This window comes from Echiichthys vipera (assembly GCF_963691815.1).
Source record: "Echiichthys vipera genome assembly, chromosome: 13".
In the NCBI taxonomy this organism is placed as follows: domain Eukaryota; kingdom Metazoa; phylum Chordata; class Actinopteri; order Perciformes; family Trachinidae; genus Echiichthys; species Echiichthys vipera.
This window is the reverse complement of record NC_139838.1, coordinates 28971672-28984210: the sequence shown is the minus strand read 5'-3', so window position 1 is coordinate 28984210 and position 12539 is coordinate 28971672. Positions and strand designations below refer to the sequence as shown.

The window sequence follows — 12539 nt, the reverse complement described above, 5'->3', positions numbered from 1 at the left end:
GGAGAGGTGGGCTTTTGTAAAGCACGTTTGCACATGTATGAGCACGAGCGTGCGCACGTGTACGAGCACGAGGCCTACGGCGGTTCTGAGGTCATTTCCTGTGCGCCTGTTGGGACGTAGAAAAAAGAAGGAGGGACCATGCGCGGACATTTAAAACAATGGCGGTGAAAGGTTCACGTTGGTGTGATGCGGAGGTGGAGTGTTTACTGCAGATTTGGTCGATGAAAAGATTCAAAAACAGTCGACAAGACGCACAAAAACTCCGAGGTCTACGGAAAGATCTGGAAACAATGCCACGCATCGCCATGACGTCATCAATGCGTGTGACGTGTTACGGCGTGATGACGTATAGGCAGCAAGAAGCATTCTCCGAGGCCCAGGTAGTGTGAGTACAAACGGGCCTGGAGGGGGGGACAAGGACCCTAAAGCCCGGGGCACGGGACGGAGGAGCAGTGGGAGGGCGCCCTGAGACTATGGTGAAGGGTGACGCATGGAAAATCACTTTTTCCCACGGCACTTTTCTCCAAAGCGAGGTTGAAAATGTCCGTGAAGAAGGACTCAAACAGAGCCGGGTCCGACTCCAAAAACAGCTCATGAAACAAGTTTTAACATGATAAGAAATTGATAAAAAAGGCATGGGAGATATTTTTACTTTAAATGATGTGTTGAGCCATTATTCAAACCTCTACACACCCTTGAAACACACACACACACACACACACACACACACACACACATGTCAGAAGAAAACCTATCCCTGTCCTCAGAACCCAAGTATCGTACTAACACCGTGACGCTCAAAGTAGCAGTTGAAGTGAACAATGCCTTTAATTATTGGTTGCACTGTTTGAATGCCATTAAAAATGTCACCTGGCAGGTCCCACGTCATGTTATTCAGCATCAGCATCCAATTAATTGCTGTGATGTGAAGAAGGACTGTGGCCCCCACCTTAATGTGGAAAGGCTCCAGATCCACCGTCATGGTTATTATTATTATTAATGAGCGATTGTCATATTTTGTTGTTCGTCCCACGTTATAAAAAGACCAGAGGACGGAGGGCGAAGACAAACCCAGGGAGTGAGGCGCCGAGACTGGATCATTTCTTTTTGTTTGACTGCACTTCGACGTTCAAAGTAAGTCGAGGATTTAAAACCACTTTGGAGTCTCTGCCTGATTAAATTTGCTGTTTTTATGATTCGTAAATGATGTTTTTTTTTTTTATTTCATTGAGTTTTTATACGTTGTTGATTAATTAAGCTAGAGAAGAGACGATCACGGGCTTTTGTGATGAACCAAGTTGTGAATGGATCCTTGAAAAACCACATTAAATTTGATTTTTTAACTTTTTTAGCACAAATCTGTATTTCCCTTGGGTCCATTTCCCTTTCCTGCTCTTTCATACGTTTTCCAGACGTACGTTGTTGCACACGTTTATCTGTGAGCTTTCATTTGGTTGATTATTTGGATGTTTGAGGGGATTAGGCTTCTTCTAAAACAGGCTTTGATGCACGTTAGAGTACTCTACCCACCCAAGGGTCCGGGTGAGAAGAAGTGGTTGAGTGGGTGAGTAACGTCCAGGGTCACTGGATGAGTGATACGTACGGTGTCCCGTAGATTCGGGGTCTGCAGACCTGTTATTTTGGTGGTAGTCTTGGTTTTCTACGGAGCCCCCTGGTGACATTGGATTTAACGAATGAATGTGATAGTTAATGCTCAGGCAGGTCATTTCCAACATGGACAAGTCTGGATTCATTTCATTTTATTTTAATGTAGGAATGAATTACAAAGACATACTTGAGTCACTTGCGGTTCGGCTTGGAGTAATTCTTAAGAGACACTTAATTCAGCTGCACGGACTTAAACGCAAGGAGTACGCAGATGTCCGGGAACTCATAGATTTAATCATTCAGCAGCTGGAAGGACCTGGAGACAGTGATGATTTTAGTATAGGTGGTAAAGCATCATCAACACACTGAAGGGATGAATGCTGCTCACTCAATGATGACAGCTAATCTGCTGATACAGGACCGGTTTGTAATGTCCAACTGCTGCAGTGATGGTACCGTGGCCGTAAGCACGGATCTCTGGTCAGAAAGTGTCTCGAAAACGGCATACATGCGCACCTGTCGCTGACATCCTAAGACGGACTATAATTACCTTTATTTGTGAGTAATAATCAGCATCATTGATCCATACGGATAACCAGCCCACTACTGAAGGTGAATTGGCCGTTAGGTAGGTACTGCGTGGCCATGCATGCTTTTCTTTTATATCCAACGTCCCTTGGGGGGCTCCGTAGTTATCTGAGGGAGTCTATTGTGATTTTTTACAGTGAGCATATTAAAGAAGCATGTGGAACAGAACAGTAGAGTGGGGGGAGCAATGCTGGTGTGCAGTAGTAGTATGTGAGGGGCACGTTTTGGCACCGCTGACAGTCTCTGGTGTCCTTGTTTGTGGATGTCTGTTGTGTGTTGTTCAAAGGTGAAGCTGTGAAGACGATTCCCCTGTGCTGACAGATTGATTATTGTCATGTTTAAGTTACCAAACATTTGTTGGCTCCAGCCTTTTCTGATTTGCAGTGTATTAAGAGATGAACGACAAAGATTGAAGGCATCACTTTGGTCCCTTTCTTGGTCGCCCTCCGAATCCTAAATGCAACATAAGAGCTGCTCCCGTCGCACTGTTCTTTCCTTTTGTTTGAATGTTTATCGGATCAGAAGGAAGTGAAAGATGTCAGATCTTTGTTTTCCATCCCTTTGGCCTGTAGTGGACGTTTTCGGTGTGTAGGGCAGTTGTGTCGTGTCCCCCCTTGGTCACTCAGGGTCGATGAGTTTGGCTGTTTGTGTTTGATGTATTTTGTATTTGAGCTGCTGCTGTTATGGCACTGATGTCATATGAAGTCATTGTCATTAGTCTCTGTAGTTGTTGCTTCATTTACTATTCAATGTATTTTCATCAGTGGGGTTCTTATGATATCTTCTGAAAACTTATGTACAACTATTTGCACGATATCTTATGAACTATTACCATTTAACGCCATGAAGAGTTGACGTCAGGTGGTAGGTGACTGTAACGGTTAAGTTTAGACAACAAAGGGTAATAGTTAGGGTTGGGCAACAAAGGGTGATGGTTAGGGTTGGGCAACAAAGGGTGATGGTTAGGGTTGGGCAACAAAGGGTGATGGTTAGGGTTGGGCAACAAAGGGTGATGGTTAGGGTTGGGCAACAAAAGGTAATGGTTAGGGTTGGGTTAGGGATTGTGTTTAGGGTTCTTGTACCAGTTTGTCAAAGACACGGTGGAAGTTTGGTGGAGATTGTGCATGGTTTGGGTTTGAGTCCATGTGATAAACTGGCCTCCACCTGTCCATCAAGCAAGAATGGGAAAACATTGCACTTTCAAAATGACATCAATTGGACTCCTCAGTTCCCGAACGCTTACAGAGATTTTCACATCATTGCATTCTGTCTTTATTTACACGTTGAGTGAATGATGACAGTCTGAACTATTCCCCCCCTCCACCAGCACCAACGAAACCACAGCTGCTCAACCAAACAATTTGGAAAATCACTTTTATCTCCACCTGCAAAGCAAAGGGATCAGTTTATTATATTAAAGGACAAAGAGGGGAAACATCATGTGATCACTTTGTACAGGGACCAAAAATCTAATCTATTTTTCATTTTCTTGCAGAAGATGATCGTGTGTCATTTTGGAAGAGAAAGCCTAGAAGAGAAAAAAATCACAATGAGCATCAAGACCTTGGTCGTCATCTTCATACTTATTGGTGAGTAATAACAGTCATATGTTTAAATTGGAAACCAGAACTAAATGCGACGACATGTGACTGACTGACCAAACTCTTACTTTGAAACAGCAGCATCCACCCAGCCTGCTGAAGGAAGCCTGCGAGAGAAGTGTCCCAGAAGAACATCCACGATGGCCCCAAATACCACACCAACAACACCGGCAAACACTGCAGCAGCAGCAAGTGCGAAGGCAGCAGCAACTGCAGCAGCGATAGCAGCAGCAGCTGCAGCAACAGCAGCAACAGCAGCAGCAAATACGACTGGACCCAACGCTGTAGCAGCAGCTGCAGCTGCAGAAGATGCTGCTGTGGCTGCAGAAAAAGCAGCAATAGTTTCTTCACTGGCATTACAAGGACTACTATCACCAACAGCAGCAGCAGAGTTTGCAAAAACAGCAACAGAAGAAGCCAAAGAGGCATTGAGTGCAGCAGAAGCAGCTATTAAAGACTCACCAGCAATAACGGCAGAAGTAGCAGAGAAAATTGCAGAAGCATCCTCAAATGCTTCAGCTGCAGCAGATCAAGCAGCACAGGCAGCAGAAAAGGCTGCATCTGCAACAACCAAAGAAACTGCAGAGGAAGCTAAAGTCGCAGCAACAGAGGCAGCAGTGGATGCAGCAAAAGCTCTAGAAGCACTAAAAGCAGCTCTAACAGCAGCTAACGAGCAAACAGGAGCAGAGTCACCAATAATACAACAATCAATTGCTGCAACAGAATCCGCAGTTGCTGCTGCAAATGCACCAACTGAGAAAACAGCAGCTGAAAAGGCAGCAGAAGCAGCTGAAAAAGCAAGGGCAGTTGCAGCTGCTGCTGCAGCGGCCGTTGCTGCAGCAACACCTCAAACAACTACAGTGGCTGGAACAACAACAGCACCATCACCAGCAGACACCGCAGCAGCAGCAAGTGCGAAGGCAGCAGCAACAGCAGCCGCGATAGCAGCAGCAGCTGCAGCAACAGCAGCAAAAGCAGCAGCAGATACGACCGGACCCAACGCTGTAGCAGCAGCTGCAGCTGCAGAAGATGCTGCTGTGGCTGCAGAAAATGCAGCAATGGCTTCCGCAGCAGCAATGAATGGACAACTATCACCATCAGCAGCAGCAGTACTAGCAAAGCAAGCCACAGAAGAAGCCAAAAAAGCATTGAGTGCAGTAGAAGAAGCTATTAAAGACTCACCAGCAATAACGGCAGAAGTAGCAGAGAAAATTGCAGAAGCATCCTCAAATGCTTCAGCTGCAGCAGATGAAGCAGCACAGGCAGCAGAAAAGGCTGCATCTGCAACAACCAAAGAAACTGCAGAGGAAGCTAAAGTCGCAGCAACAGAGGCAGCAGCAGATGCAGCAAAAGCTCTAGAAGCACTAAAAGCAGCTCTAACAGCAGCCAACGACCAAACAGGAGCAGAGTCACCAATAACACAACTCTCCATTTCAGCAACAGAATCCGCAGTTGCTGCTGCAAATGCACCAACTGAGAAAACAGCAGCTGAAAAGGCAGCAGAAGCAGCGCAAACAGCAAAGGCAGTTGCAGCTGCTGCTGCAGCGGCCGTTGCTGCAGCAACACCTCAAACAACTACAGTGGCCGCAACAACAACAACAGCGCCATCCCCAGCAGACATAGCAGCAGCAGCAAGTGCGAAGGCAGCAGCAACAGCAGCAGCGATAGCAGCAGCAGCTGCAGCAACATCAGCGACAGCAGCAGCAAATACGACTGGACCCAACGCTGTAGCAGCAGCTGCAGCTGCAGAAGATGCTGCTGTGGCTGCAGAAAAAGCAGCAATAGTTTCTTCACTGGCATTACAAGGACTACTATCACCATCAGCAGCAGCAGAGTTTGCAAAAACAGCGACAGAAGAAGCCAAAGAGGCATTGAGTGCAGCAGAAGAAGCTATTAAAGACTCACCAGCAATAACGGCAGAAGTAGCAGAGAAAATTGCAGAAGCATCCTCAAACGCTTCAGCTGCAGCAGATGAAGCAGCACAGGCAGCAGAAAAGGCTGCATCTGCAACAACCAAAGAAACTGCAGAGGAAGCTAAAGTCGCAGCAACAGAGGCAGCAGTGGATGCAGCAAAAGCTCTAGAAGCACTAAAAGCAGCTCTAACAGCAGCTAACGAGCAAACAGGAGCAGAGTCACCAATAATACAACAATCAATTGCTGCAACAGAATCCGCAGTTGCTGCTGCAAATGCACCAACTGAGAAAACAGCAGCTGAAAAGGCAGCAGAAGCAGCTGAAAAAGCAAGGGCAGTTGCAGCTGCTGCTGCAGCGGCCGTTGCTGCAGCAACACCTCAAACAACTACAGTGGCTGGAACAACAACGGCACCATCACCAGCAGACACTGCTGCAGCAGCAAGTGCGAAGGCAGCAGCAACAGCAGCCGCGATAGCAGCAGCAGCTGCAGCAACAGCAGCAAAAGCAGCAGCAGATACGACTGGACCCAACGCTGTAGCAGCAGCTGCAGCTGCAGAAGATGCTGCTTTGGCTGCAGAAAATGCAGCAATGGCTTCCGCAGCAGCAATGAATGGACAACTATCACCATCAGCAGCAGCAGTACTAGCAAAGCAAGCAACAGAAGAAGCCAAAAAAGCATTGAGTGCAGCAGAAGAAGCTATTAAAGACTCACCAGCAATAACGGCAGAAGTAGCAGAGAAAATTGCAGAGGCATCCTCAAATGCTTCAGCTGCAGCAGATGAAGCAGCACAGGCAGCAGAAAAGGCTGCATCTGCAACAACCAAAGAAACTGCAGAGGAAGCCAAAGTCGCAGCAACAGAGGCAGCAGCAGATGCAGCAAAAGCTCTAGAAGCACTAAAAGCAGCTCTAACAGCAGCTAACGACCAAACAGGAGCAGAGTCACCAATAACACAACTCTCCATTTCAGCAACAGAATCCGCAGTTGCTGCTGCAAATGCACCAACTGAGAAAACAGCAGCTGAAAAGGCAGCAGAAGCAGCACAAACAGCAAAGGCAGTTGCAGCTGCTGCTGCAGCGTCCATTGCATTAACACCTCAACCGACTCCAACAGCAGAAGCTGCAGCAGCAGCAGCAAGTGCAAAGGCAGCAGCGACAGCAGCAGCGATAGCAGCAGCAGCTTCAGCAACAGCAGCAGCAGCAGCAGCAGATACGACTGGACCCAACGCTGTAGCAGCAGCTGCAGCTGCAGAAGATGCTGCTGTGGCTGCAGAAAAAGCAGCCACGGCTTCTGCAGCAGCAATGAATGGACAACTATCACCAACAGCAGCAGCAGTGCTAGCAAAACAAGCCACAGAAGAAGCCAAAAAAGCATTAATTGCAGCAGAAGAAGCTATTAAAGACTCACCAGCAATAACGGCAGAAGTAGCAGAGAAAATTGCAGAAGCATCCACTGCTGCTTCAGCCGCAGCAGATGAAGCAGCACAGGCAGCAGAAAAGGCTGCATCTGCAACAACCAAAGAAACTGCAGAGGAAGCTAAAGTCGCAGCAACAGAGGCAGCAGCAGATGCAGCAAAAGCTCTAGAAGCACTAAAAGCAGCTCTAACAGCAGCCAACGACCAAACAGGAGCAGAGTCACCAATATTACAACAATCAATTGCAACAGTAGAAAAAGCCGCAGCTGCTGCAAATGCACCAACTGATGAAACAGCAGCTGAAAAGGCAGCAGAAGCAGCTGAAAAAGCAAAGGCAGTTGCAGCTGCTGCCAGAGGTTCATTAAGATCACTACAAGCAGCCACTGCAGCAACAGCTTCAGCAGCAGCTGCTGCCGCTGCTACAGCAGGAGCAGCAGCAGGAGCTGCCTCGACTGCCGCTGGCGCAACAACATCTCCAGCGGCAGAAAAAGCAATTGACGCTGCAATGGAGGCAGCCAGAGCTGCTACATTAGTGGCAGCCGGAGAAGCACCACCAGCTGTAGCAGCAAAGGCCGCAACAGAGGCTGCCAAAGCCGCCAAAGCTGCAGCAGCAGCAGCAGAACAAGAAGCAACAACCGCACCAGTATCACAACGAGCAGCAGTTGCACGACTAGCAAATGCATCATCCATAGCAGCACAGGCGTCTGAAGTAGCAGCAACAGCAGCAACAATGGCGGTCTCGGGTGAACCAACAGCAATCGCACAGGCTGCAGAGGCCGTCAAAACAGTGGCTGAGAAATCGATAGAGGCAACAGAAATATTAAAATCAGAATTATCGTCCGCCAGTGGGCCGGCAGAAATATCAATATCAACAGCACAAGCAGTGGCAGTAATGGCAGAATCAACAGCATTGACAGCATCAGCAGCAACTGGAATAGCAACAACAGAGGAAATTGCAGCACGAATGGAAAAAGCAGCAAAGGCAGCAGCAAGAGCCGCGGCCGCAACGGCGAGAGCTGCAGAAGCTGCACTCCCACGTGCAGCCACGGTGCGACCAACTGGTAAAACACCACCACCAACGACCGACGAACAAATTGCTGCAGTGTCAGCATCGACAGCAGCAGTGGCGGCAGCGACAGCAGTAGCAGCCTCAACAGCGGCAGCCGCCGGAGTGTCACCCAAAGAAATAGAAGAGGCGGTAAAAGATGCACAAGCAGCGGCCAGAGCTGCCACACTCCTAGCATCCGGAGACATAGCACCAGCACTGGCGGTGGAAGCAGCCACAAAAGCAGCAGAATCAGCAGAAGCAGTTGCGGGAGCAGCAGAACTAGCGGCGTTGCAACCCACATTAGACTCAACAGAAATAGCAGAGGCATCAAGAAAAGCAGCAGAGGCAGCGAGAAGTGCCGCAGACGCAGCAACAAAGGCAACTTCAGAAGGAGCAACACCAGAAACCCTCGCAGCCACCGCAGACGCTGCAAACACAGTGGAGAAAGCAGCCGAAGGAGCATTAAAGACATTATCAGAAATCCCAGCAGAAGCACAGTTGACGGAGGAAGCGCGTTCAGCAATACCCATAGCCAAACAAGTGGCGGATATGGCGGGGGCGACGGCAATCACGGCAGCAACAACGGCACAAGCTGCAGCATCAAACAACACCGCAATTATGACATCAACGGCAGAATCAGCAGCAAGAGCGGCGACGGCAGCAACGAATGCATTAAACGGACTCCTGCCGGAGTCTTCCGGGACAGCCACAGGTGCACCGGCAACAACGGCGTCACATGGTAATACAGGTGCCCCACCGGTCACCGCTGAAGCAAAGAAAGCAGCAGTGGTAGGGTCGACAGCAGCGGCGGCAGCGGCAGCAGCAGCAGCAGCGTCGGCCGCCTCGCAGGCCGGCGGACCGGAAGCACAAGCAGCAGCAGAAAATGCAGCAAAGGCCGCGGAAGAAGCAGCAAAGGCCGCCACGTTACTCGCAGACGGGAAAATACCGGTGGAGGAGGCGGCGGAAAAGGCGAGAATAGCAGCCGAAGCGGCGGACGCAGCATCCCTGGCAGCGGTAACTGGAGCGACGTCGCCGGAATCCGCACAAGTAGCGGTGGTCGCGCAGAAATTAGCAGCAGCGGCGAAAACAGGGGCAGACGCGGCAGCCGAGGCGGCGTCTTCAGACGTCACGGCGGCAACGCTTTCGAAAACTTCCGAAGCTATCAAAACAGTGGCAGCAGAAACGGCAGAAGCAGCGAGCGACTTAGGGGGAATATCATCCGCCGCCGGTTTGACGGCAGAGCAGCAAGCGTCGATACAGCAAGTGCAATCCGTGGCACAGACGGCGCACGCGGCGGCAACCGCGGCAGGAACAGCAGTGGATACGGCAGCGGCGGCGACAGCAGAGAACGCAGACGCCTTGGCGGGAGTGATCGCGTCGTCATCGGCGGCGGCGGCGGCGACGGCGACCGCGGCGGCGTCTGCAGCGAGTGCTGCGGTGTCCGGCAACGCAGGGACGGGATCAGCGACGACGCCGGCAGGGGGCGGAGGCAGCGGCGGATCAGGAAGCAACACAGTAACCGCAGCAGCCATCAACCATTACATCAGTGTGGTTTCTGTCACGGTGGCAGTCGTCGCCGCCGCGCTTCTTTAGAGAACGCCAAAGATGCGTTCGTATCTAAATGTGTTATTTTAATAATCCAGTTTATCACGTGTGTCTCAATAACGGGGAAAGGGTCCAAATTTGAATAATTGCTCTCACATCTTTTAAATAGATGTGAATTATTCTATTTATTATCCTATTTATTGTGTGCGTGTGTGGGTGTGTGTGTGTGTGTGTGTGCGTGTGTTTGTGTGTGTGCGCTTGTGTGTGTGTGTGTGTGTGTGTGTGTGTGTGAATGCGTCGAGCAAACAACGGAAAATGATCTCTGGATTTATTTCAGGTGAAGTTGTCATTGCTTAGGATGTGTGTGTGTGTGTGTGTGCGCGCGTATGTGTGTGTGTGTGTGTGTGTGTGTGTGTGTGTGTGTGTGTGTGTGTGTGTTCATCATTTAAAAGAGTTTCTCCATACTGAAGGAAATGTGCTCATACGCAGTCCTGTAAATAGTTTATTCCATGTTTTATTGTAATTATTGTTGTTTTATTTGTGAGCGTTTGTGTGAAAAACAGCTTTAATCTAATTTATGAAAGAATATTCTTGATTCTTAATCAATAAATTCATGCTAACTGTCGTTTTGCCTCCTGGTGTTTCATTCCTGATGTGTTATGGAGGGTTATTGTTATTGTTATATAGGGCTCCAGTGCAGAGAGGTTAAAATATGTGTTACAGTTGAACGTCTGTTTGATTACAGGAGATTTATCAAAGTGTAATTCCAGCGTAAAATCATCCCAGGGTCTTTTTCAGCACTTACACTCATCAGAGAGTGGCTAACAGCCGGACGTGGCTAACAGTGATTAGCTCGGGGCAGTACGGTGAAGGCATTCAAAGGTCTTTTTTAACCACTAATGCTGCTGAAAATAACAGCAGACCTCTGCAGCAGCATGAGAAGAGTCCCTACACACACAACAAAGCAGCAACAGCGTAGTTAGTGAAGCCAGAGTTTATTAAAGAGTGTTTTAAAGACTTACCTACTGGCCCCTCTACCAGCTCCTCTCATAGTAAAGTCCATTACAGTGGATTAAGGAGCCCATTGGTGCTTTGTTGTGTGTGTAGGGACTCTTCTCATGCTGCTGCAGAGGTTTGCTGTTATTTTCAGCAGCATTAGTGGTTAAAAAAGACCTTTGAATGCCTTCACCGTGCTGCCCCGAGCTAACCACTGTTAGCCACGTCCGGCTGTTAGCATCTCTCCTGGATTCCTCAGTTAATAGTTTATACCAACACAGTCTCACTCCCAACGCGTCAAAAACTATACAGAAAAAAAAATGTCTCCATGGATTATATGATGAATGTAAGTGCAGAAAAAGACCATGGGGTGATTTTGTGCCAGGATTACACTTTAAGGCACCAACGTGAACCTTTCACCGCCATTGTTTGAAATGTCCGCGCATGGTCCCTCCTTCTTTTTTCTACGTCCCAACAGGCGCACAGGAAATGACCTCAGAACCGCCGTAGGCCTCGTGCTCGTACACGTGTGCACGCTCGTACATGTGCAAACGTGCTTTACTAAAGCCCACCTCTCCCAAACGGGCCGTGGACGGCAAGCGTGCCGCTCCTAGACGCGGTACGGTTGCACTCAAACTGGTCAAAGGAACCAGACTTTAGCCGTGACACGTCCTGGGGCTCGGTACGGAGGCACAGTGGGAGTGCGCCCTAAGGTCCTGCCTGCCAACACTAAATGTGGGAAAACTGCTTGTGTTGACACTTGATGCATTTTACAACACACAGTCAAACTTCACACAGTTGTAGCTATAATCAGCCAACTTAAACTCATATATTGATCTATTTTGTTTATTAAGCCCCCCCTGAACATCTTCCAGAGGCCCGGCCCTGCAGCTCCTCTGGGGTGTTTTGGCGCCCGGAGTCGGACACATTCCTGTGAGGCGGTTAAAGGAGCACTGCCAGGCCCAGCTCACACTGGGAGGCGTGGCGCCCGCTGCCACAACATGTTGTAAAAGAAACAACAAGAAATGAGTTGGTTCCAAATATACTTCCTAACCGCCGCCGCCGCCGCCACACGCCCTGAAACCTGAGAGAGGAAATGACACGACTTCAGAAGCTGTCGACAGAAGTGCAGCTGTCGTCTAAGATGTTCCTCTGGTTTGGAGAATAATGGAGGGCGGTTAGAGAGCGAGGCGAGTTTTTACATGCAACATATTTTAGAGACAAAGAGACGATAACGTCAACACTGGAAACACAAAGACACCGACGGAGTCACTGTCGATGTTAACGAGTGAATCATCTTCTTTAAAAGCATCAGCAGCCGACCAATCAGCTCTCAGCTAGGGCGCATTCAGGGCGCCCTCCCACTGTGCCTCCGTCCCGTGCCCCGTGCTTTAGGGTCCTTGTCCCCCCCTCCAGGCCCGTTTGTACTCACACTACCTGGGCCTCGGAGAATGCTTCTTGCTGCCTATACGTCATCACGCCGTAACACGTCACACGCATTGATGACGTCATGGCGATGCACACACTCAAGCTCGTACACGTGCAAACGTGCTTTACAAAAGCCCACCTCTCCCAAACGGGCCGTGGACCGCTCCTAGACGCGGTACGGTTGCACTCACACTGGTCAAAGGAACCAGACTTTAGCCGTAAAACTTGTTTGGGCACGGTACGGAGGAACAGTGGGAGTGCACCCTAATAGGGTCGATTAAATTTTAGTGTTCAAGGTTTGAAAAGTGCTTTGATTTTTCATAAAGTGCTTAAATGTTCTGTTATATGATAATGTTATATGTGATATAACACAGAGAAGAGCAGATCTGCATATTTGAGA

The 12539-nt window shown here is 49.1% G+C and overlaps 1 protein-coding gene across 1 annotated transcript; it reads left to right on the top strand.

The window, feature by feature from the left end:
* The first annotated feature begins 1078 nt into the window (after nt 1-1078).
* Nucleotides 1079-10340, top strand: LOC310955693 (uncharacterized protein). Its single transcript, XM_083925671.1, has 3 exons — nt 1079-1134; nt 3692-3785; nt 3876-10340. The coding sequence occupies exons 2-3, from the start codon at nt 3695-3697 to the stop codon at nt 9761-9763; spliced, it is 5979 nt and encodes a 1992-aa protein (XP_083781797.1). The 5' UTR covers nt 1079-1134; nt 3692-3694; the 3' UTR covers nt 9764-10340.
* Nucleotides 10341-12539: the final 2199 nt, after the last annotated feature.